Below are 26,484 nucleotides of genomic sequence, written 5' to 3'. Positions count from 1 at the left end.
AACAGGCTTGAGGTGTAAGTTGTTCAGATCTAGGTGAATACTTCCGCTGGTGGAGGTAGGAATGAGAAGTTGCCCTGAATTGCAGCCTGCCGACCAGGAACCTCCAGGATGAGGGACTTGGAAGCACTGGCAAATCTAACACGTTGTCTAGATGGGAGTTAGTGCTTAATACACCTTTGCTTCTAATATTCTTGAAGTTAGAATTAATTTGGGAAGAGAAATTAATTTTCAGCCTTGCTCCACCTTGCATACCTTCTTTTCTTATTACTGTGTGCCTTGTGCTGCCTTTGGTGCAGTGAATACAGAGATGAGCAACACACAGTTTTTATTTTCCAGGATTTGAAATCCAAAGATGGAGACTGTACAGTGGTGTCATCAGCAGTTTCCTCTCTTGAGTGTTAGTCTAGAAGGACGAGCTCCACAGACATGGAGTTCAGAGGAGGATTATCCCCCTACACTCTTGAGTGAGGAAGTGTCCGAGGAAGGCTTGATCTTAAGGGTAGGTAGGAATTAGCTAGGCTTTAGGGATCAGCGTGTACATTTTGGGCAGCAGAAAGAGCTTGTGCACCTCTTACACTGGTCGGTTCGTCATCTCAGTGCTGACCTATTCAAGTGAGCCTCGAATTCATGTGTGTGTATTTATTTTCATCATTGCTTTACTCATACTTTCAGTGGTAACACTTATCGAGGCCTTCCCTATGTTTTGTGATAGTGACTGCTGTTTTTGAAAAGAAAAGCACATCAGTAAGCAGCAGAAACAGATGAATTTGTGGCAAAACCTCATTCCCTATCTTTCCTTCCTGATTCTCCCCAAGATATGTTATTAATTATAATCATGGAAAATAAGATAATGAGGACCATTTGTTGTGATGTACCAGACACTTGCTTAGTGTTTCTCGTGAATTTATTCATTTATCTCAGTAACCTTTTGAGGTAAGAATTAGGATCTCCATATGCAGATGAAGAAAGTGAGTCTTGGAAAAGTTGAGTAAATTGCCAAAAGCTTTAGTGTTGGAATTAATTTGTGATCATGTTTTTATAATTCAGAACTCCCATTGCACTAAGTGTGTGATGGTGAGGGGGCCTTGCTGTAAATCATGGGGAAAAGTTTAGGTACTCTGAGAGAGTTATGGTTGGACATGTAAAGATAATTGAAAAATTGTGTTGAGCTTTAATTGCACCACAGATAGTTTTGTAACTCATATGAAATTTAAATCATGTGCCTCTTTCTCTTGCTGTATTATAGTTCTCATGAGACATGTCAGTTGATCAGAATTCAGAGAAAGCTCCCACTGTGCCTGTGTCCTCCTTTCACCACTCGGCCCGCTTTCCTCTCATTGGAATATGGATGATTAGCACTCTTACTACTGGCACAGGCCCCAAGTAGTGTGTTAAAATGCCCTTCCTGTTCACTCGCTAGTAGGTAGTCTGGTTTAAATTACCTCCTTGGCTGCAGCTGTCCTTCACAGGCTTGCAGCCTGGCAGTGTCCATTTGTCTCTATCTTACTCTCAGCTTCCCCCCACCCTCAGCTTGCTCCTGTGCCCCCTACCCAAGGTACACGCGCCTCCCTGTCTTCTAGTTCCACTGAACTCAGAGTTCGTTAAGCAATAAATATTTTAAATCTTATCCTTGCTCTTGCCCTTCCAGTGCTCTTTCCACCTGTCTCTGTTGTCAGCCTGTAAATTCTTATTCAAGCAGCCATGTAAATGTCACCTTCTCTGTGAAGCCCTCCCCAAGTTCTCAAGAAAAAGCAATATTCATCACTTCCTTTTTGACTCTCAAATCATTCTGTTTATGTCTTTGTTAGATCCCTTAACATATTTAGCTGTAGTTAATTTTCTTTCTGCATGTTTCTCATACTCCTGATTGGGACCGTCTGAGTGGTTAGATCATTATGGGTTATTTAATCTTTAGCACCTATATATAGTAGCTTCTTAGTGAACCTTACTGAGTTACCACTGAAATTGATAAATGCCCTTTATTGAGTGTATTTTGTGTCTCAGACACTGGGCTTGATGGTTGTAAGTTATTTGCTCTTACCCATCCTATAATAAAGAGATAGGTACAACCCTGTTTTGCAAATTAGGAAATTGAAGTTAAGAGAGGAGAAATCACTTGACTAGGGTCACAGATCATGAAAGTGACACAGTCAAGATCTGAACCCAGAATGTCTGGTTCCCACTTAATTGTCCTTTGAATACTAGCAGAAGTCATTCATTGATTTATTCTTTTCTTCTCTGGAGAATACAACCAGAGGTACATTCTCTGATGAGACCATGCTGAATAACTAAGGATGAGAAAAGATACTATGTCTTGAATGCTCTTAGAAAAGGCTTAAGAATCATTTGAAAGATGATGTCTGGCCACAGAAGGACAGTCAGAGGAATCTGCTGTGATTGATATTGATAAAGTTAGATTGAAAGAATGCGATGCCTGGACAAATCACATTCACACATTGTTTTTGCAGAATAGACAAGAAGTCATTGTTTAAAGAATGATGTAGGTTATTTATTGCTAGAAATACCTTTTCATAGAGAAAAAATCTTAGGTTTAGATTAATCAGTTTGCCTAAGGGCACATACTTAAAAAGTATTTTCTGAGTCCCAATTTGGTATCCTTTCCACTTTAGTATGTTGTCTATTAGAGTTGCTGTGTATGTGCTTAGACATAAAAATGCTAGACCATGGCAGAAATGAGTCTAAAAGAAACAGCTTGATTCTTTTGCAGCTGGTCAGCTTTTGCCTAAGACCTGCTGCTATTTTGGGGCTCTCAGTTTGTCCAGAACTGAATACTGCCAGGCAAAGAAAGAAAAAAGCTTGGCTATTATTTCGGCCTCCTAGGTCTGAGCATTCACTTCTCCGCTTGCAAGGGCAAATTATCGGTTAGTCGCTGCTGGGCAGTTTGAGCATAGGGTTTATATTAGACCTTGTCTTAATCCTTAGATATCTAAGTCTTTAGATAGCCACTGGTTTGTCTTTTTCTTTTTTTTTTCTTTCTTTTTTAAGTATAGTCTTGCCTTCAGATTGGGAAAAGAGTAGAAGAAAGAAATCTAAGTCAGTTTTTACCAAGGATGATTTCTAATCCTGTTTCTTTCTGTTGTTTTTCAGGGCGATGAGGAAGGACCCAGGTAAGATCACATTATTACTGCTTGTCTTTTCTCAAAATTGAAGTGGATGACATTCGTGGCCTTTTAATGCCCCACATATATGGGTAGCTGAGGAAATAGCACAGAAAAGGGATCTCCATTTTAAGCCAGGACTTTGAAATATCTTATTTTTTAAGACTTCCATCTCCTTCACTATCTGTGTCACTTCCTGTCTGTAACCAGATAAAGATAGACTTGAAAGTTGTAATGACAGTGACTTTTCTTTATTCTTTATCACATTCAGAATACCTTGTTCAGAAAAAGTTGGAACTGCTTTTGTACTTATGTACTATCAGGTGGGCCCACTAAGTACATTTTTGCATTGTTCTCTTTTAATTTGAATTTGACTCTCTTTAATGGGCTATAGATCTTTGCAGGAATATTCTTTATTCCTGTAACATCTTTGTGTCTGACCTGAAGATACTAATACAATGAGTCCAAGTCCTAGGTATATAAAATTTTGCTTAGGAAAAAAATGCCTTTGTGCTATTCTGCTGAAAGTGCATTTTCATTACTGTCTCAGCCTTGCACTGAACCTGGACTTTGGGTTACTTACCTTTCCAGTATTTTGCTCAAGCAATGTGAACAGAAAAAGAGATTTATCTGTGTATATAAGCAGGATGCTTTGGACAACTGTACTGTGCATTTCTGCTGGTGTATGGAAAGGAGCAGATGATACCTAATTTTGTCTCCTTTTTTTCAATTGTTGGTACTTTTTAAAAATTTTCTTATATATTTTTCTTTTTTTTCCTTCCAATTTTACATGCATATATCTGGTGATATGAATAATTGGTTGGAAGACAACACTATGTATTGTAACAAAGACTGTGAAATTCATATTACTTTAAGTGAAATTCTGTATCACTTGTAATTTTTTGCTTTAATTCTAATTTTTACTCTCATTAAAAAATAAAAATAATAACAATAAAAGAAGAACTGCTGCAGTTGTGTCATCACACCTGGGGATCTGTACCAAGTAGAATGTAACATGCAGATAGACACCATCTGTCCCATAGACTCAGAAACTGCTAGCCTGGGAGGGATCAGAAAATCAGTCAGGCCACTGCAGTTCGGATTTTATTTCTAGCAGAAATATTCTTCTCCCCCCCCCCAAAAAAAAACCCCAAAAACTTTAAGTAGAACCTCAGTGTGTAAGAAACTTTCTCTAGTTAAAGTTAGGGTCACCACTATTGGCAAACCCATCTTTCTCTGTGTTGTTAGACCCTGAGGAGCTTCGGCAGAGACCAGGTTTCTCAGAACCCAGTTTAAACATCACTAATCTCATTCAAGTGCCTCATTAAAGGAAGTTAAATGAATTGTCCAAGGTTATCTTACTGGTGCCAGTATTTGACATTCCTTTGATTTTATCTCAAACTAACAAATACAGTTCCTTTTTCATTTTCCCTGCCCACATTCTAAGCCCTCTTGATAGTTAAGAAGTATCAAACATTATCTCACCTCTCCTTGTGCCAGAGCTTCCTTCCCTTGGAAACTGCTTCTCAGTCTCTGCTCTAGAAAGATGAGGAACTGTCCAGCTCCTTTTCTGCTGTGGCCAGAGTCCCAGGCACCCTGCTTTAAACTTAATTCCATCTTTAGCCATGCTCACAAATAGTTTCTTTCTGTGTTGTGGTTTCCTACCTCCTTGCCTCTGTCCCTTTCTCCCTGTGTTTCTTCATTTAGTTACTTAAAATGTGTTTGTGACCCTGCTATGCATCAGGCCCTGGGCTTCATTCTGGGTATGTGTGGTGAATACAAACTAGGTATTTGTAGGGCAGACTAGAGGCAGGCAGCCACCAAGCACTCACTGTGGACAGCGCTGTGATCAGCTGAGTCCAGGTTGTGTGAGGAAGGGCTGCAACGTCTGGGTGATGAGGGGAGGCTAAGCAGGAAAGGTTATATGACACGGAGGAGGCTGGAGGTTGAGAGGGCAGGCAGAGGACAGGGCCAGTTTTTGTAGATAGAAGAAAAAACTGTGTAAAAGGTCTTCATAGAGAAGAGCAAAAGAAGGAAAGTAGCATTCAGGTCATTTAGTGCCATACAAACTAAGATGTTTGAACTCTATGCTGAAGTTGTAGGAAGCCTTTAAAGAATTTTTTTTTTTTTTTTTTTTTTTTTTTTGCGGTACAGGGGATTGAACGCAAGACCCTGCATTTGTCAGGCAAGTGCTTAATCTGAGCTCTCTCCCTGGGCCCTTTTTAAAGAATTTGAAATAGGAATCAACATGAGCAGGTTTAGGTTTTATAAGTCTCCATGTCATTGGAATGGAAAATAAATTGGAGGTGGATGAAGACCCAAGGTTGGAGTAGGGCTCTTAGTAATGTGCTTTGTGTTCTATAATGGTATACCTCAAGCTAAGTATTTGTAAGGACAAGAGGCATCTTTAGTTCACAGCTCTGGAGGTCCAAGGGCATAACGCCAGTACCTGAACTGCTTCTGGTGAAGGCCTCATGGTAGATGACATCATAATGGTGGAAAACTTGCAGAGGGAAGAAGGAGTGGAGGGTGCCACCTCCTTTATAACAACCAGTTTTCTGGGAACTAATTCAGCCTCATGAGACCTGCTGCATCCCCTTGCAGGGTGATGCTCCCTTGACCTCATCTGCTTCAACAGGCCCCATACCATACACACCCTACCATCTTTTAACATCTCTGCTCTGGTGCCATGTGTTCAGCACATGAACCTTTGGGGCTCAGATCACATCCAAGCTGTATTATTTGACTAGCAGTGATAGGGGTTTAAATCAGTGTATTCTTCAGTTATTCATCAGGTTTTCACCATTTGAAGTCTGAGTTAAACACCACATTCTCCTTGGTGCACTATCTCTTAGTCTCAGGACTAGCTCTAGCTCCTTCAAATCCAGCAGGCACACTCGACTCACTTTATCTTCATGGCCACATGCTAGAGTCATATTGATTAGACATACACAGGGACCTTATGAAAAGAGTAACACTCTCCAGAAATACTGCTGAGTACAAGATTTTGGCTTTAGAGTTTAATTGCGGATCCCCTCATGCCACTAAACAAGGCAGTGGCAAGACAGAGAGTTTCCTCAGTAGCACCAGGATGTTAGCCTGTCTCCCTTGAGCCAGGTTTCCATGGGTGTCAGCAGGGTTCTCTTGGACTGGAACTTGACAAAGCCGTTTTGGTACAGTGAGCCTGTGAGGAGCAAGCAAGAGGGGTCATATATTTTAGCCCTCGAATTCCTACTTGTTGACTCCATTAAGTTGATTTGTATTGAACTACCATTTGGTAGTATATGCCAGTTAACATTTCTGGGCAGATTGTTTTAGATCTGAAATTTGAGGCCGGGGAGATGGCTCAGTAGAATAAGCGATTGCCTGGCAAGCACAAGGGCCTGAGTTCAATCCCCAGTTCTGCCCAAAATAATAATAATAATAATAATAATAATAATAATAATAATAATAATAATAATAAATAAGTCTTCTGTCCTTTCTACCAGCTAGTGTTTCTCTGCTTGTCTTCTCTTTCCTCTTTTGACTTGCCAAACTTTTTGATGTAAGGTGGCCGGATAATGTGCTTTTGGTTATGTCTGCTTCTTGCTCTGAGCTTTAGTATATAGTTATCCTGCTAATTAAAATAATACTAATCATAGCTATCATTTATTGAAAGTTAATTATGTCTAAAATGCTTCACATGAGTTAAAATTTAATCCTTATATAAAGATTATGCTATAATTATCCCACTTGTCAAATAAGGAAATGCCTGGAGAGTGACTTTGTCCTGTACCACAAGGCTAGTGAATGACAATTAGGACTTGCTTGTCTTCTAGTTTCAGGGCTCATGCACTAAATAGTCTCCTGCACTGTCTTCTAGGGGCCAACCTACTCCATTCTGTGGGCTTCGTACGCAGTCCTAGGGGATCACTTTGGTCTGGTCCTTCAACCCAGGAGCTCTTACTTGCTCTGACATTGAATTGCTGACTTTGGTTTTCTGCAGGCAGCTTCTCAAGAGAGAGGCTCTTAGGCTTAGCTTCTGTCCTTATTTAAGGCTATTTCTTTGTCTCATCTTCACACAGCGTCCTCAGAATGCCAGCAGCAAAGCAGTGCTGTCTAGGGAGCAGCCAGCCACGCCTTCCCTTGACCTCTCCTAATAGCTGCCCACTGCTCACCGGCTGGTGGGTTACTCCTCAGATCCATGTGATGCAGTCATGTATCTGGCAAGGGTTCTCAGAGGGCGTAGAAGAACAAAAGGCCTAATATGTAAAACATGGATATTAACGGCTGTGGAGTCATCTTGTAAGAAGGTGTCTTTGAAACCCAGAATGTTTTTTCTTTTCAAGCAAAAAAGCAATTTACACTTTTGGCAGCAATTTTCTGTCTTCTCTCTGCTATTATGGAAGATCTTGTGTTCACTCCCTCACAGATTGGCTCCTTATACTCTTGCCAGAGCCTGCTGAGAAGTAATATATATTCAAGGAGAGGGGGTGGCGGTATGATCTGCTAGTGTGAGAGCAATTGTGTAGTGGGAGGACATCAGAGAAGGAAAGACCCTTAAAACTCTCGTGTTCAGAAGAGGAGTGAGATCAGATTAAATTTTGATTTGCTATTGAGGTTTTCTGTGATTTTTTTTTTTTTTTTTTAAAGTAAAAGTAAAGCTGTTGCTCTACTATTAGCAACAGCCGTATTTGGAGCCTCCAGAATTTTTCATCTTCAAAGCTGCCTGTTATTCAGGCAAAAGCAGCTCCTGCTGAGATCAGTGTGGATGTGACCCATGCTGATTTTGTGATCAAACAGGAAGCATGTCGTAAAGGAGTAGGCACTAGCCGAGTCAGCAGGCCTGCTTCTGCTCTTGCTTCTGCCTGTGATGTTGTGACTTTGGGCAAGTCATTTCACATTTTTTACTGTTGTTAATTTTCCTATAAATTCAACCCTCTTCTCTCCTCATCCTGATCTCTGGCTTGTTTTGGAGATATAATTGTGATGAGCAACGTAAATCTATCAGATACAACATAAAAGAATCCACTTATAGATTAGATAATCTGGTAAATTTTTAAAAATCTCCATTTTGATTCCTTAAAAATTATTTTGGGGCCACATGCTAGGTACCTTACCCTCCAATGAACGACCATATGTTCTTAGATATAATATTCTCTTTCTCACTATGTAGAAGTTATAGAAATAAGACTAGGTCAGTAATGTGCTCAGGACTCTTTCGTCTGCCTCTTGAAAATTCATGATTTGGTTGTTGCATTATATGCATTTCAGGAGGGCTGTCTGAAGGCAAGAGAAATTTGTTTCCGTGTTTGTGACAGGTAGTGGAACTATCGGGGCTGCTTAGTATGCATCGTGGGCTTACAGTGCCTAGGTGTGCTTCAGCATAGAGAGTGTTTTTTATCTCTGACATTTCTGTGTTACAGAATCTGAGCTGAGGTTCGATTGTTCATCTCCTAGTTTAGTCAGATCAAGGATGAAGCCAGGCAGTGCACTGTGCTGCTTATCTGTACCAAAACCAAGCCTCCTTGCTAACGTAATTGATTTTTAGAAGTTGGTTTATGTATCACAGCCTAATTTTATGTGTGTTGCTTATTAACCAGAGAATCTGCTCACAGCTGGAAAATGCAGCTGGGAACACATGACTTACTACATCTGCGTGCAAGTGGGAGTGTGTCCAGGAGCAGCTTCTCTCTCCACACCAGTACATCTCTCTACCTTTTCTGGTTCCATCATGCTAAGGACAAGCTCAGTGGAAAGAGCTTTGGATGTCACTTTGCATGCTGCGGCTCTTCCCTGATCAACTTCTGTTTGCCATCCACTGCATTAGTTATGCTTCTTGGTAGTCTAACTTGGTTTGTATATTTGACCTCAGAGCTTATCAGGATAACACTTTTACCAGGAGCTCTATTTTTTTAACCTTTCAAAAAGAAGGCTGCAGAGGAATTCTATTGTTAATATTTTCAGCATGTATCTTAGAGTGCCCAAAGTGTGCCAGGCCCTATTCTAAACCCCAGGGGGCGATTTTTGTCCCTGAATTTAAGTACATCAAAGTCTAGTTTGAAAGACAATGAAATGAACTGTTGTAATTTCATATGTTAGCGCAATATAATTGTCATAACTTACAAAGAAGTATTTCTGGAGTGCTGAGGAAGTATTTTAAACATTTGTATATTTGATCTTTTATTTCTCATGATAGTCCTAATGTGTATTTCTGTGCTATCTTCATTTGTCATCTAAGAGGAAAAGACTGAGAGATTGTCCATGCATGAGATCACATAGCTATAAAGTGGTAGAGCCAGCATCCATACTTGAGTAGTTTGACTCCAGAGAGCAAACTCTTCACCAATACCCTATAATGGTTCTTATAAAACAGGTAAACTGGATGTAGAGCAATGTACAAATAACTCAGAATAAAGAATTGGAAAATACAGCATTTCTTCTGGGCTTTAACAGATGGATAGGGCAGCCTTTTCAATGGAAAGGACAGAAGGGCCATCCAAGCAGAGAACTCAGCACCTAGTAAGGCTCAGAGGAGTGAAAACACTCGTGTTGCATGAGTACTAGCAAGTTATTAGTGAGACTAAAAGGTGGGTTGGGTCCAGCTCGTAAAGGTTCTCTCTGGTTGGCCGTGCCTGAGGCACCAAAAGAGCTGAGCCTTTTCCTGTTACACTTTACCTCTTGACCGTGCCATCTTCTCAAGCAAGATAGACTTGTGAGTCTTGAGGACTTCTTCTCCTAGTTACATCTCATGCTGGGTTATGGGTATATTGTTTGCTTTCTGCATGCCTCATAGATTTCATATCTTACATTTAAAGGCAAATGTGCTATGAGATTTTATGTAGAAAAATAAGCAAGTAAGATAAAGTAGTTGTAAAAGGAAATTGTTCACTTGATTTGTGTTCGTTATATTCCTATTGTGACTGCTTCTATTCTCTAATTTACAATCAAGTTTGGAAAGTGGTTATGATAATAATTCCTTCCAAATTAATGGGGAAAAAACAGTATTAAAGCACCAATATTTTCCAAATGGAAAATACAGGTGTTTTTTTTTTCTTAAGAGCTAGTGAGACAGTTGGGTTGATATGAAAGAATACCGTGTTGGTCCCTTATGCTGAAGCATGTGGTCATGGTCTAGTTTTCTTTTTCTTTGTAGATATTTTGGACTGACATTAACCACAATAGATTTTAGGTAGTCACGAGTATTCTTTAGTTAAGAATAACTAAATCTGATGTCCTTGCTTATTCCCCTTCATTGTGGGTAGCCACAGCAAAATTGTTCATGATCTTTTTTCATTTTAGGAGAAACCTGCTTGTTTCAAGCATATTTTGGCTTTTTCTCAGTAAGTGGCAGGCACGAGGTCAGTAATTCCATTTTCCCAACAGCTTCCAAGTGTTCTTTTTTTCCTTTGGTAAGCTCTGTGTGGCTGAATTACATATAACCATTTTATCCAGAAGCCTGCAGCAGGCATCTGTAGCAGATGCTGAGAGCACATGCTGGTGGGTTTTTTCTTTCTGTTTTCCTTTTCTAGTTGGTATGTGGTTTTGAGTCATTAAGTGCAAGTTTCCTTGAAATTAGAACAATAGGTTTGTAGCAGCAGAACTTGAAGAAAGGCAGATAAGACCTGAGGTAAAATTAAAAGCTGATGGAGCCACGAAGCTAGGAAATCGATCAGATATATGTAGGTGGCACTTGACCCAGTGCCTAAAGCAAACAAGTTACCTCACTCCTGAGATGAACATCCTGTCTGGTTAAGGTTTGCTATCACTTGATAAGCAACCTAGTGTCATGCGTTACTGACTTTACAGACATGTAAATAAAAGACAGTTTTGTTGTGAAAAAAAGAGGGGGAGGAAAATAAATAAATTATGTATATACAAGAAAGTTAGGATAGATATACAGCTACTTTCTCTCAGTTCACTGAGAATAAAAGTTTGTGCTAATATTGCTTAGACAAGATATCATGTCTTTAGATTCTATTTCTTAAGTAGTTTGTTCTCTTGATTTCATTCTGAGGGGATATAGGAACTCGCTCACTCTAAGAGTGAAAAGAGCCAAAAAGGTGAGGGGACTTAAAAGAAACTGAGTAATGAGTTCTAAAATGAGAAAAGGCATAGGAATGTAAAATACCAGAATTTGCCACCCCCAAAATATAGTTATTTGGCATGAAGATATTTTGAGCTAGTTAATATATTTTGAAAAACAACAGACATGGTAAAAGTTTGGTGGCAGTGCCTAAGTTTCCATTTGGGAAGTAGAATTTATTTCCATAAAGGAAATATCCATCATTAAGGATGCTCTTCTGTGAGTATCAGAAGACTGTTAATAGAAAAGGCTGCTTAAGTCTACATTAAAAAATTTACACTTTCTAAGGCTGGTGAGATAGCTCAGCAGCCTGTTTTGGCAAACGCAGGGACCAGGGTTCGATCCCTTTCCCACATGCTGTGTCGGCCCCGCCACCAGGGCACACTAAGATGGCAAATCAGTCCAGGTGTTGTGACACATGCCTGTAATCCCAGCACTGGGGAGGCTGAGAAAAGGAGAATCACTATGAGTCCATGCTGTTTAGTGAGACCCTATACCAAATACATAAAAAAAAAGAAAAACATAAAACAATGTACCCTTGCTTACCATACTTTTCTTGTTGCCTTCACATAACTTGTACCTCCTCTCCCTGTAACACCAACATCTCCCTTCCTCTTTAGAAATTTATACCCAAGTTTACCTACTTCTTTGACTTATTCATCTGTAAGTTTCCCCCACATATGAGATCTAAGTATGACCAAACTTCCATTTTCTTTACTCTTGTTAAATAAACCTTTTTAAAATAGAGAACCAAATAAAACACAGATGAGTAGGAGGAAAAGATAGATTTTTTTCCTCCCATCTAGGAGAAAGAAAAGAAAATGTCTATATAGAAGCAGGGAAAAAGGAGAAAGCTGAAAAGGACAATTGCAAGCTGATGTGAATCATGCTTCAGGAAAAGCATCGAGGAAAACAGAATCACGGAAAACTATAGCTATTCCATGGAAAAGATCATCAGTAAAAGCATGGATCACACTGGACAAAGATGATGCTCCAGTGCTTCAGGAAGGAGCTGCACCTCTAATCTTCCATGGTGGAGGATTCTTAGCACCTTTCTGAGTGAGGAGGAATGGATTCGTGCAAGACACAGGATTGCGCATAGGTACCTGCCAGAGCGGATCGCCATTACAGTCCTTCCTCTTAGCAGTGGGTGCTTCTTTGGAAGTTGCCCTTTGGAGAGTTACTTCCCTTCCCTTTGTCCAGCATCGTAAATTCTAAACAAAATCCATACCTAAGTGATTAAGATGCCAACTTCTAAATAACTCTTCCCCTGGTTTGCAGAACATAGGACATCTGTGAACTTTCAGAATGTGCAAAACATATTTTTTTAATCCTGTACATCAGTTAATCCAAAGTAGGTAAATTGTTGTGATGTCTACCATCTAAGAATAAATAATACATTTGTGATTAGTTCTAAGAAAAAAAAAAGATACCATGTCTGTATCTTGTCCTCTGAATAACTACTTCGAAGACAGTAATATGCAATGTATTAATTATTGTAAATGTCCTACTAACCTGTTTTGAAACTGTTTCATCACTATTTTATCTTTTTTTCTCCTTAAAATGAATAAAAATTATAAATAAATTAAAACCTGACATTTTTGCCACGGGCCAGAATGTACTTGTTTGAACCTATTACCTAAACAGGAGTGGTTGCAGGTTCATGGAGGAAATACTTTCTCACCACCTCCAGGGATTTCAGGGAGGAGAAACACTGCCTTAATGTGAATGCCTCTCCTCTTACTCCTTGACAGGGCCACCAGCTGCAGGTTGCAGTGTGGGTGTAAATCGAAAAGCATTTTGCTTCCTTGGTTAGTACATTTCCCCTTATACTCGGGTTCCATCAATTCTGTTTAAAGAAAGTGAGATTGAACATGAGACAAACAGTACGAGGAGGGAGGAGCTGACAGAATTGCAGCGAAGCCAGCAAGAAAAGCCTTTCTTAACTGCTCTGGCTGCTAGATGCATCTTGGCCCAGATGCTGTGGGGCGGCATGCCATTTTATCTTACATGTGTTGCTACCATCTAGATAAAGATTAACAGTCACCAGGATAGCAACACTGTTCTAAAGCTTTTAGGATTATCTAGGAATGATAGTTAACCTGCAATAATAGTGAGACCAGATGTATTGAACAGTAGATGGGAGTTAGATCTCTATATATTACCGCAAAGCTTTAAAGCTACTCTGTGCATAGTTATTCTCATCCTCTTTTGGTATGTGGGGACATTGATATTGTAAGAGTTTCAGCTATTAAGCTGTGTCCTATAGCTAAGAAGTGATACAACTGGTATCAGAACCTATATCTCGAGGGCTTGGAGTTTTGTGCTTTCAACCATTATACTCTACTGCCTTTGTCAGGTGCTGGAAGATTTATATCTTCTGACTTGCTGCTTGCTAGTAAGTAAAGCTGATGGATAGGATTGTGACAAGCCAATAGGAATGTTTATTAGGAAAAATACTCTTTCAGATTTTCTTTGTTGAATATTAAGGTGTTTGAGAAGAAAGTTGATGAAGAGCTTGCCAGGAAAACATTTAAGGTGGAATGAACAGGAACTTCTCTCCCCAGACAGGTAAACAGTAGCTTACTCCCTGGCTTTTGTGCAGCCAGCAACTGCTATTGGCTCTTCTGAAAGAGCCGCTGTTCACCCAGTGGCAGGTGCAGGCCAACCATTGCCATGGCAACAGCAGGAAAAGCAAGCAGTTTAATTCCAGAACTGATAATTAACTAGGGGGTGGGGTGGGGGTGGGGAGAGAGATGGGGAATAATTGTTGCAGGAGGGAAAACTTAGCAATTACTGGCAAGCTGTATGGATGAAAAGGCCAGACACAGATGCTCCAGCCCAGCGTGCCCCTAGCATGCAGCGCTCATCCCCTCTGGTTAGAAATTTCTGATAAACAAAGTGAAGGGTTCAGGTCCCTTCAGCCAACCAAGGCTCTTTAAGGAAGCATAAGAAGAAAAGAGAATGAATATAGGCCATGAAAAGAAATGCAGGGGGCCAGATGAATGATTTCCCCAAATGACACTACCCAGCCAGAAGTAATCCAGAAATGCTATCTAAACTCCACAGGAAGAATTCATGCTTGGGATAAAATAGGGCCTACAAAGCATTTGAGTTTCACTTCTGTGGCTGGAGTGGGAGAAGAACAGCTTATTAGAAGGTGAAAGGAGGACTCGTTGAAAGCTGACCAGATTGTGTGGGTACTTGATCCTCATAGCAATTAGTCTTCAGTCCTTCACAAATTGTATTAATGAAAGTAGCCAAGTACTCACATGAAAGATTAGTGTCTCCTGTAATCCTTACAGCAGCCTGGGACTATGTCACTATTGTTATTCTCACAGCAGAGCCAGAGGTGTTCAGTACTTTGAGCAAGGCAACTCAGAATGCAGAATCCTGTTGTATTGAGTTTATTTATACAGTAGAACCTATACAACTCAATGGAGATGTCTTGTACCCACTGCCAAAAAGACTTAAGTAGATAAAAGCAATTTACTGTACAATAAACAGGAAAATATTACTTCTAGTAAAGTAACATAAGCTTCAAAATAAAAATTGCTGGAGGGTTACAACTGGAGAATGTTCGATTGTGTTTTTGAATTCTGTCAGGTGCAAAGCTTAAGATTAGCCCTAGATTTCAAATCCTGATCAGGTGAATAAGTGCAGGTCTTGATTTTTATCCCTAGTTTATTTCTAGGACTCAAGGTTAAGACTTGTAAGAGGAGGTAAGGTGGTGACATTGTATTATGCAGTTCAAAGCAGCTGCCCAAATCTCCTCTCATGATCTGTTTCAAGCAGACTTCTGCAGTATGTAGTTTTTATGTGAACAATATCACAGCACTGGCGAGACTTTCCTGTATTCCTTTGTGATGAGTGGGTAAGTAGAGGGAGTTATTTTAAAACAGTGAGTGTTAGAAGGAGGAGAAAGACAACATACGTTCAGCAGTATTTATGGAAAATCTCCTTTGTTCTATAGCATTGTCTTTTGTGCGAGGAAGACAGTTGTAAACAGAACCATTCAAGTTCCCTGCTTTCAAAGAGCTTACATTTTAGAACTCAAGAGCTTAAGAATGTAAATAGTGCATAATTTAAAAACACATTTTTAGACAACCCATTGGTTGTTCTTGCCCAGTTTCTTTGGCTGATAGGAAAATAGGCAAAAGATAGAAGAGGATAATGCAGATTTATAATCATTACTTAAAGCTCTGAGCTTATCCACCATTTTCCAGAGAGTTGACAAACTACTAAGTTGATGTGCAAGTGAAGCAGTACCAAATTTCCCTTGATATTGATATTGATATGAGTTCGACTGACAAATAATTATGCTGGAAAATGTAATTTTGCCTTCATAATAGAGATGGGATTGTTTCAAGGAGATCTCATTAATGTACTGTTCCTCTACCAACAGCAGTGTCAACTTTCTCTTACTAGATTAGATCAGGGTCATGATACAAAAGGCTACTGGAATAATTGTCAGTCTTTTGTTCTAAGAAAATAAATTAATCAGTGTCTAGAAGTCTGGATATGGAAATTGAAATAATTGAAGCCAGAAGAACTTTGACCACTAATTCTGAAATCGCCATGAGTCTCTGTCACTTCCTTTTTTATCCATATATTTAACAAATTTTATCAAATGTCCAGTATGTGTCAGGCACTGTTAGATGTTGCAGTGTAGTAGAAAGCAGAACCCAGTGCACCTGCCTCCTTAGTGCATGATCTTGTCGATAGTTCATGGGCATATATTTGTTCTGTGTGTATTCAACCCTGCAAGCTTAAAGAACCTGCCACCACCTACTTGTATCTATAAATGGAATCTCTCTCTCTCTCTCTCTCTCTCTCTCTCTCTCTCTCTCTCTCTCTCTCTCTCTCTATGTATTTGGTTGTTGCAGGGTCTCACTATGCAGCTCGGACTCCTGGTGACCATCCTGCTTTCAGCTTCCTCAGCACTGGGATTACAGGAGTGCACCACTACACCAGGACTCTGTGGCTGGCTCAGCCTGCCCTGGGGGTGGAGCTTGTGTGGCACATGCTGGGGATTGAACAGCGGAACCTGTGTTTGCCTAGGCTTGCCTAAGCAGGCTCTTTAGTCCACTGAACTATCTCACTAGCCCCAATAAATGGAAATTTCTTGATGCTTCCAATTTCCCAGGGCTTCCCAAGTATATTATACTGAACACAATTATCTGAGTTGTCAGCTTGTTCCTCTCAAGTTTCCATGGTCTAGTAAATTTAGCACAGGGTTCTTACTACGCCTTGAAGTTCTACAAGTTTATACCATGGCATTTATACCATGACATAATGAAAGCTTTAAACAGACCTGTGGTTATGAGTTCTCTTTATTTTCTTCAACCTAGTGATCCCACATTGATCAAAAGACTGTTTTAACCTCTTTCACATAAATATTCTTTAGAAAGTATCCCTCAAGGTATACTTTGGGGAATGCCGATTCTTCTCCACCAGATGGTGGGGCATACTGTTAATTATTTGCCACCCATAAAGATGGTATAATAAATGTATGAGTCCCTCTCTTCTTAATTTGAAATCTCCTTTTTTTTTTTTTTTTTTTTTTTTTACTTTGCTTTCAAATAATTGGGACTCCTGTACCATTTCTCTGCCATTGACATATTCTACCAATCACATATTAAAGATGTAGATTGTGAAATGTAGTCTCATTGTTGAGACAAAATACCTGATACCAACAAGTTGAAGGTTAAGGAAAGATATATTTTGGCTCACATTTCAGCCCGTAGTTGGCTGACTCCAAGCCAGGCTGGCACGCAGAGGTCCATAGCAGAGGAGAAACAGCTCATGGCAGAGCAGGCAGGAAGACCAAGCAGCAAGCCTGCCTTCTTTCTGTTGGTTTATATTCTGTCTAGACTACAAGCCTATTGATCAATTCCATCCACACCTAGAGTCAGGCTTCCCATCACCCCTACTCAGAACAGTGCTGATCCTCAAAGTAATCCAATCCCTAGACCCTTAATCCAGATTCACACACCTATATCCACATTCACATGCCTTAGATCCAGCCACCTCCTAAAACTTCTGTAACTGTGACCACAAGAGGCTTTGGAGGAATATCTAGGTATAAGCCGTAGCAGAAACTAGGAGGCATTCCTGGGTAAAAGAGGCCCTGAAGGGGTTGCTGTGGTATTTTAAAAATTGACATTAAATTTAGATGTACTGTTTTTAATAGTACCAAAAGCTGTGATATTAGTGGATACCAAACATCAAACACATTGTCTGATATAAAGTGGATCTTCAAATACTGGTTCAATGAATACATGGATCATACAATAATAAAGAACATTACCAAATATGAAAGAATGCACAGCAATGACTTATTCCTCTAGTTTTAAGTCAGTTTGTGTCAGGATAATTGTGCCTCATATGTGTGCTAGTTATTACATGGGTATCACATGGGACCAAGAAAATGATTTTGCAAATTGTTAAATACTTTATCTAATGAATAGTTGTATTTTTTCTCTGTTAACAATCATGGAAGTGCTCAGCATTTTGGTATGTCAGAAATTTCGCTAACATGACCAGATCTTGATGCCAAATGGATTATACACCAAGATCATAACTTTTTTTTTTGTTTTGGCGGAACTGGGGATTGAACTCAGATCCTTGCATTTGCCAGTCAAGCGCTTATCCTACTGAGCTATCTCCCTGGCCCCTTAAAAAAAAAAAAATCATAACTTTCAGAGTTGAGGGGCAGGAGAGAAAGGCCAGTCCTTCAGAACTTTCAATTTCTTTAAGTCATCCAGAGACATAGTAGCCATTCTATATATAAGAAGAATCAAATAAGGTAGAGAGTGTGTGTGTGTGTGTGTGTGTGTGTGTGTGAAAATGTATACATCAGGAAAAGAAAAACTTGCAGAAGTATTTTCATACTAAATTTACTGAGTTACATGAGTTTAATATAAGTTACCTTTGGCCTTTACAGTTACAGGAGGTGCTTATTAGCTTCCAGACATTTATGAGAATGGTGAACTGCTAGAGTGTGTATACAGTTTCCATGTATTCAGTATAGATCTCATATGCTTAGCATTTAAACATGAGATAGGATTAGATGATATAATTAGGTCTTTATAGTGTTATTTGTGGAGACATAATTGTGTTTACTCAGATATGAGTCTTTGAAATAAGCACTTAGCAGAAGTAACAAGTGAAACAAGAAAACTGACCTTGCCTCAGCACATTTCCAATTCACAGGGTGTATATGGACATCTCATTCCCTTATCCTGTCAGTCCTGAGAGGCATTTTGCTATTCCCATGTTACATAGATGAGAAAATTGCATGAGAGTAAGTGACTTGTCTCAGGTTGCCTGGCCGGAATTAGAAGCATTGAGAGTCAGGACTCAGAGGAGGGCCACCTCCTACATTGCGTGTCTTCGCTTTCATAATTGTTCAAAACACAGAACTTTTTTTCTTCCGTGCCCCAAATGATTTTCCATATTCTTGACTTTGTCTTCTTAGTAAATTGTATCATCTTGTCTGTCTCAGGCCAGTTACCTAGGAGCCATCTTCAGCATACTACTCTTTTTCTTTGTACTTCAGATCCACTTAACTGACAAATACAGTTAGATTTACCCTCAAGTATTTATCAAACCTAAACACTTCCTATCTTCTCAAGCCTACCATTCTGGTCCAAGTTATGTAATTTCTCTCCAAGAAGCCTGTTGCCCTCTGCCTGTCGTGCTTCAACTCATTTCCTCCCTTCTACCTCTACTTCCCACTCCATTCCCCCTCCTCCTTTTTGGTTTTGGAGATCAAATCCAGGGCACTCTACCACTGAGCTATATCCTCAGCTCCTTTTATTCTGAGGCAGCAGCCTTGCCGAGTTGCTCAGCCTCCCCCCATGCTGCAGTCACAGGTGTGCACCTTCCACCTGACTTTCCTCATTCTATTCTTTACATAAAAGCCAGAGTGAGTTTTAGGGTACAGAGAAAATAATATAACTCTTGTATTATGAATTACTTCATATCCAAATTTTTTATTTTATTGAGAAACAGATATCAGTGAGACAGTTTCAAAACTGATTAATAGGATAGTTTCAATAATTAATACATTGCACATTGTTTATCTTCTTAGTGGTTATCCATAGTACAAGATGCAGACAGAATATCCTGTCCAAACACTATTAGTACAGGGGCCGGGGAGATGGCTCAGTGGAATTAGCGCTTCCCTGGCAAGCGCATGGGCCTGAGTTCAATCCCTGGTTCCACACAAACAAACAAAAAGATGGGATAAGTTTGAAGTGAAGGAAAGTATTTTGAACAGAATTAGTGGCAGTGTGTCCTTTGAAAAATTTTAAACAGACACTATTAGTACAAATCTTTTTTCTCATTGAATTAAGCGAAAGCTGTATATCCTAACTATTCTGCATATACAGATACAAAATGGTCCTTCCTTTGTATCCCCCTTTTTTTGTTTAGTCCTGTCAGAAATGGGTATTCCATTGGCATCTAAATACTATAGGTGCATGAATTCAGCAAAACAATCCAACACAGTCCAGCAGTCCACAAGAGGGAGTGGGTTATTCATAGAAGTTGTTGACTTGAGCCTTTCACAACTCAGCATATTAATATGGCTTTACTTTATATACCTCGTTTTTATACTTTTCTGCTGGATGGTTAAGACCAAGATAAAGCAAGATCTGTATAACAAGAAATGTAACTTCTTTATCTGATAAGGTCAGTCAAGTACCCTCAGGATTTATCTTGTAACCCTGTACAGCAGTTTGCAGATCCTTTGTCAGTGTCAGCCATGTGGATGAGTCATGGCCATTGCTTGACCAATTTGCTCTCGGTGAAAGCCTGAGAGAATGTTTTCTTCTCCAGGTGACTTCTCCTTAGGCACACTCTATGTCATCAATCACGTTGCTCTGTGGCCCCGTAATCTTGATCAGAAAATTTGGGACACCAGTGAGTTACGTGAATATAGGTTCTTCTCTGTCCTGAGTCTTCACTGACCTTGAAAGGCTATGGTCAAAATGTTGGCTGTCCTTGCAGCCCTTCTATTTCTCTAGTTTTTGGTCTGCAAACTTAGGTTGTTAACCCTCCAGAAGAGAAGCTTATTATTATTACCCTACAACGTAATAAGTTGAGCTTAATCTCACTATCTGGATATCAAACATCTTAGGCATAACATGGAACAGGTATTTTCCATCAAGTATTGATATGTTAAACATTAAGTTCCTACAGAATATGGAGATAAAAATTTAAAAAATGAAAAATATTTAAAGAATATGAATAAACAATTACATATTTTTACACAGAAATTTAAAAATCTAACCATATACAGCATTGTAGCAGGACAGACCTGTGACAATTTTTCTTTTTGTGTCTTTTTTTTCATTTTTTACCCATTTAAAAAAAAAACTTGTGATGGTAATAATTGGTATGTCATGACAAGAAGTACGTATTTAGAAGACCAGAATGACAGGCATTGCAAGCGTGACCCTCCTATTACACATTGCTATCTTCAGTGCAGTTGCTTGGTTCACAGGTATCAGCATAGTTACTCAGGGTGAGAATCCTACCAATTAACTGCTAGTTTCAAAAACCTGATAATGTTTCTCAGCATCATTGCCTTGCCCATATTGTGTGTATAAATGTATGGCTTTGTCCCTGTCCTGTTTCCCAGCTTTTCTCCTTGCCCTCTCCTTGTTGTCCAATCCACAAGTTCTCACTTTCTTTTCATATCCAGAATTACTTGGGGAAAAGAGCTTATAAAGCTGTACAAGGCACCTACCTTTCCATCCTCTCCTGACTGTTCAGCCCATTGCTCACGTCAGCCACTCTGCTTTCTTGCCCTTCAAACAAATGTGGAGTCCTTCCTGCACAAGGGCCTTCATGCCTGCATCCTGTGTCAGGGTCTTCTGCCAGGATTCTCATCACCAGATCATCATGTGGCTTCGTCTCTTACCATATCCAGGCCTCTGCTGAAATAGTACTTCTTCATTCCTTACCCAGCTTTGGTTTTCTGCATATCTGTGTCACCACAGGAAAATGTATTATGCAGTTTAATTCCCCCCCTTCTCCTCCTCCTCCTCCTCCTCCTCCTCCTCCTCCTCCTCCTCCTCCTCCTCCCACCCCAAATAATTATGAGATAAAAGCTTTTCACCACTCTCTTCTCCAGGACATAGTACATATCCATTTTTGAATGCATAATAGCTTTGCAAACTTCCTTTCAAGTTGTAGAAAAAAATGCAAGTTTGGGATAGGAAAACAGACTCACTTGATTACACTCATCTGTCACTTTGTGTAGGTCTCTTCCCTGCCTATTTGTGAATATCCTGTTGTTCTCCTTAAAATGTAGCTCACAAGGTAGTAGAACTCAGGGTGGGAAGATAAATGAACTAATGTGTGAATACTTCGCAAATAGTAAGATGTGGTAGATATGGAAGAGATAGCCTGTATGTGACTCGGGCTGATCCTTTTGCAGGAGCATTGGTAGGATATGTATGGACTCATGTCTCCAGTGCTTTTCTGTGGCCAACTGCAGGCCTCACTCTTCAAACTCTGGCCTAAAGAACAACTTACCTGTTCTGCAGTGATACTGCAGTGGCACAGCACCTGCCTGGTAAGCACAAGGTCTTGAGTTCAATTCCCCATGCCAAAAACCAAACCAAAACGAAAAAGAACAACTTACCTGACTTGTATGGTCCTCAGATAGTTATGTGAAATGTGCTTATACATTGGAATTGTTGCTAAGATTGACATACCTAAGGGCTGTTCACTTGGACAGGGCTGCCTTAAATGATAGGAAGGTTTTCTCTTGAGTATTCCTCTGTGTTTTTGTGTTTCAGAAACCTAGCAGATTATGCTTACATAAGTGAATTATGCTGTCATTACTCAAACCGTATCTATCCTAATGCTGTTTGGAAAGAGAAAGCTCAGCCCATGCAATTGCCAACTTTAAAGGAACTCACCCTCCTGTCTCACACACTGTGCTCCCATGTGTTACTCAGTAAGGACTCTTTTTCAGAGATTCATGCTCTTTTCTGCCTTCTATCCCTGAATACCCAGGCTCTAGTGGTTTTAGGAATTTCACTCCTATCTCCCCAGGCTTCATCTAAAGGTCATCTTGCTTATTCTCTGATGGGTACAGGTAATAACTGTTTCAAAATATTTCTTTCTCAATAGGAGCTGTCATGTTGTGGTTGCTGTAAGTTGTGTTAATAGTTATAGCACAATTCTTACATCAGTGACATTCCCTATCTAATAGATTAAAGTCCCTTCCCTCCCCCTTTTTCCCCTCCTCTTCCTTTTCCTCCTTGTCTTTTTCCTCTTGCTGTTCCACCTCCTCCTACTACTCTCATTCCTCACTGGGGATTCAGTCTTCAGCCCCATGCTGCTAAGCAAATACTCCACTAATGAGCTGCATCCCAAGCTCTTTTATTTTACATTGAGACAGTATCTTGCTAAATTACATAGACTCTTCCTAAACTTGTGGTCCTCCCGCCTCAGCATCCTGAGTAGCAGTGATTATAAATGTGCACCACCACCCATGGCCCGATGTTGATTCTTTATCAAGCTAATGAACAAGAAATTATAAAGAACTATATTCCTGCAGGAATAGTAATAATAAAATCATAAGAGAGCCTGCTTGAATACCTATGAAGTGCTTAGCACTCTACATGCATTGACTTAGGTCTTGAGACTCTATGCGAGGTAATTGCTACCTTTGCTGGGAATATTTACTAATCTTTTTGCAGTTGTAGCAAGCATGCCAGTACTGCCTTAAAGGGAAGGTATTGTAAAGAGCACAAGGAGCAGTCTTAGCCTCCTTACAGGACTCATGGAAGGATCATTTCTGATCTAGTTTAATATCAACAACGAGTATTCAGGCTGTCCTGTACACACTGCTCTGCCATTGTGGATACTTGGCTGACTCTATTTTACCCGTGTAATGCCTACCTTTCCTTCATATTTCAATTTCCAATGAGAAGGATCCTGAAGGTGCACTAAATTAGAACAGTATTGTATCGATCTGGTGAAACATCTTGAAGTTTGAAACCTAGAATAGTAGCAGTGAGGTGGGCCAGCGAGATAGCTCAGTGGACTAAGCGCCTGCTTTGTCAAGTGTAGGGACAATCCCAGTCCTGCATGCCTTGTCGGTCCCACCCCCAGGGTGCACTGAGCCAGCATTCTAGTTCGTTCGTAGTGACACATGTCTTTAATCCCAGCGCTTGGGATGCTGAAACCAGGAGGATCACTACAAATCCGAGGTGCATAGTGAGACCCTGTACCAAATACATAAATGGAAATAAAAAATAGTAGCAGCAAGGATAAAAGAATGCATGGGGAAAGCAAGGATACAGAAAATGGAGAGGACTTAATGAGTGGTTATATTTGAAGAAAAAAAGGAGAAGGATGACAAGATCAAGAGCATGCATTTTAAGAGTAAGCCTAGCTGTGGCTTCATAATGACTCAGTTACATAAACTCTGACAAGTCCTTGAACTTCTGGGTTTGAAGTTAAATGTTTATGGGCTGGGGAGATAGCTCAGTAGAATAAGCACTTGCCTGGCAAGCACAAGGGCCCGAGTTCAATCCCCAGTTGTGCCAAAAAAAAAAAAAAAAAAAGAAGTTAAATGTTTATAACAAAGCCTAGAATTTCTGTGGCCCAAAATGTTCCTTTTAGCTCTCTTTCTGGTTCTCAAACTCCAAAGTCTTTGTTCTGGGGACTACAGACTGCTGTAGAAGCCATATTGGGAACAAACGTTAGTTTTGGAACAGAGATCTTATGGCAACTCTATTCTTATATCTGAACATGCTCAGTGCCTTTACTCCCCTCTGTTTGTTTTTTTTTTTTTTTTTTTGCGGAACCGGGGATTGAATTCAGGCCCTTGTGCTTGCCAGGGAAGTGCTTATTCCACTGAGCCATCTCCCCAGTCCCATCCCCTCTGTCTTATTTATCAACCATCACTCTTTTCTTTGATTCTGTTACAAATTCAAAAAGAGATAGAATTTATTCATCACCAACATGTGATTCTTGGGTACACAAGGACCATGAGCCTGTGGCTAAAGGACTAAGGTAGTTTTCATGCAATATTTCTCCATCATCTTCTGGTATCCTGGCATCATTGTACGTGCCCACTAGTAAATGTCATACTATGAAAACATCTTTGCAAATGTCAGCCTATAGCTGCATTCCAGGAACCCCCAGACCGAGTCCTAGCCCAGGCCCAGTGAGTGTGTGGGAGAGCTTCCGGCCAACCTGCACCGGTGGGACCTGCTGGTGAGTGGGTGAGACCCTCTTCCAACCCCTTGGTATGCCCCTCACCACTCCGCAGCACATCCCCTAACCCATCCACTGAGTAGGAATTTCTGCTGTGTTCTGGGAACCCCCAGACCCAGTCCTATCCCAGGCCCGTTGAGTGTGTGGGAGAGCTTCCAGCTACCCTGCACCAGCGGGACCTACTGGTCCCAGCCCAGGCACAGCATGGGTGAGACCCTCTTCCACCCCCTTGAGACGCCCCCCACGACTCCGCAGCACCTCCCCTACCCTGCCTGCCCAGTAGGAATTTCTGCAATGTTCCAGGAAACCCCAGATCCAGTCCTGACCCAGGCCTGGTGAGTGTGTGGGAGAGCTTCTGGCTACCCTGTGCTAGCGTGACCTACTGGTCCCAGCCCAGTCGGAGCATGAGTGACACCCTCTTTCATACTCTTAGGATGCCCCCCATCACTCCGTAGTACCCCTCCACACCCTGCCCACAGAGTAGGAATTTGTGCACTGTTCCTGGAACCCCCAGATCCAGTCCTAGTCCAGACACGGTGAGTGTGTGGGAGAGTTGCCTCACCCCTCTACTCCACCTTGTCCCCTCCAGACTCAGCTCAGGCCTGGCATACAGGCCTGGGGTGAAACCCTGCAGCTGCAATCCCTGCAGAGAGTGTAGGGGACAGAACCACCCAGCTACTCCAGGAGCAGAACGTCTTGCCAGAGGGGCACAACAGGTTCACCCTAAAGGGCAGCAGCAGGAAGGAGCTGAGCACAGCAGCGAGACCCAAGCTAGGCACAGCTGGATACATCCAAACTTTGTAGATCTGCACCTGAACTTCAGTAGGTGCTAAGGTTATAACTGCAACAAAGATCTACAACAAAGGTCAGAAGACAGTGCTACACAAAATGACAAGAAGGAACAAAATGCAACCTCAGAACCCAAGCCCACCCATAACAACTGCAGAGGACACTAACACAGAACTAATTGGGAATCACACAGCTGAAAGCAATGAATCAACGGCTTCTGAAATAAAGAAACAGCTGCAGAAAGATATCAAAGAACTCAGATTGGAAATGAAAAAAGAAATCCCTGAATTAATAACATCTGCAGTAAAGAATCAAATGCAGAAACATGGAGGAAACCCAGTGCTCACTCAGAACAAGTGCAGAGGACACAAGCTCAGCTCAAATGTATGAATTAATAGCGTCACTAATAAGCAACAGCAGAAAGTCGTAGAGGAACTCAGTGGAATTCTTTTGTACTAGCTGAGCTCAAATGTACGAATTAACAGTGTTGATAGTAAATAAGCAACAGCAGAAAGTTATAGAGGAACTCAGAGCAGAATTATTTTCTGAAATAAAAAAAGAATTCTCAGAACTCATAGCATCTGAAGTAAAGAAGCAACTACAGAAACATAGGGAGGAAACCCAATCTGAAAAAAACACTGCAGTGAGAGAATTTATAACTGCTTCTAAAGAAGACATTGATAAAAAAAAAAGAGGAGATTAGAAAAATGATGGATTCCCTGAATGAGCAATACAGGAAAGAAATAGATCGCATGAAGCAGACTCAAAGAGATATAGAGAAAAATAAAATCTCAATCACAAGCTTGCAAAACTTTAATTGAAAGTGAAGACAGAGTTTCAGATTTTGAAGATGCTGGTGCACCTAGTGAAAAGGTAAGAAAGGATCTCTTAAAAACAATGAGGATGCAGGAAAGAATAATCCATCACCTGCAAGATGATGCAAAGATCAGCAATGTGAGACTTAATAGGCATCAATGAGAAGGACTCAATACAAATGACATTAAAAAAATATGGGCAAAAGTAATAGCAGAAAACTTCCCAAATATGAGGAAACAATCTGACATTCAGGTAACCAAAGTATACAGAACACCAAGTAACCTCAACCCAATGAATAGCACACCGAGACATATAATAGTCAAGATCCCAGAAATTCAGCACAAGAATAATCTACTGAAAGCCACTAGAGAAAAGAAGCAGATCACATTCAAAGGAAAACCCATCAGAATTATGGCCGACTTCTCTTCACAGACCATGAAGGCAAGA

At 40.5% G+C, this 26,484-nt stretch overlaps 1 protein-coding gene across 2 annotated transcripts in view; it reads left to right on the top strand.

The window, feature by feature from the left end:
• Positions 1–26,484, top strand: part of Trim44 (tripartite motif containing 44) — a 142,870-nt gene that overhangs the window by 60,987 nt on the left and 55,399 nt on the right. The window contains exons 4-5 of one of the 2 annotated variants that reach the window (XM_023710572.1): positions 3,109–3,128; positions 16,071–16,107. In XM_023710572.1, coding sequence (XP_023566340.1) covers positions 3,109–3,128; positions 16,071–16,101 — 51 coding nt within the window. In that variant the 3' untranslated portion in view covers positions 16,102–16,107. Of the gene's footprint in view, positions 1–3,108; positions 3,129–16,070; positions 16,108–26,484 lie in introns of those variants that run through there. The other variant, XM_012513772.2, reaches the window with a different exon arrangement.

The sequence above is a fragment of the Octodon degus genome, unplaced genomic scaffold, assembly GCF_000260255.1.
Source record: "Octodon degus isolate 3935 unplaced genomic scaffold, OctDeg1.0 scaffold00018, whole genome shotgun sequence".
NCBI classification, from domain to species: domain Eukaryota; kingdom Metazoa; phylum Chordata; class Mammalia; order Rodentia; family Octodontidae; genus Octodon; species Octodon degus.
Note: the sequence above shows the minus strand (reverse complement) of the source record. Positions and strands in the feature narration are given on the sequence as shown.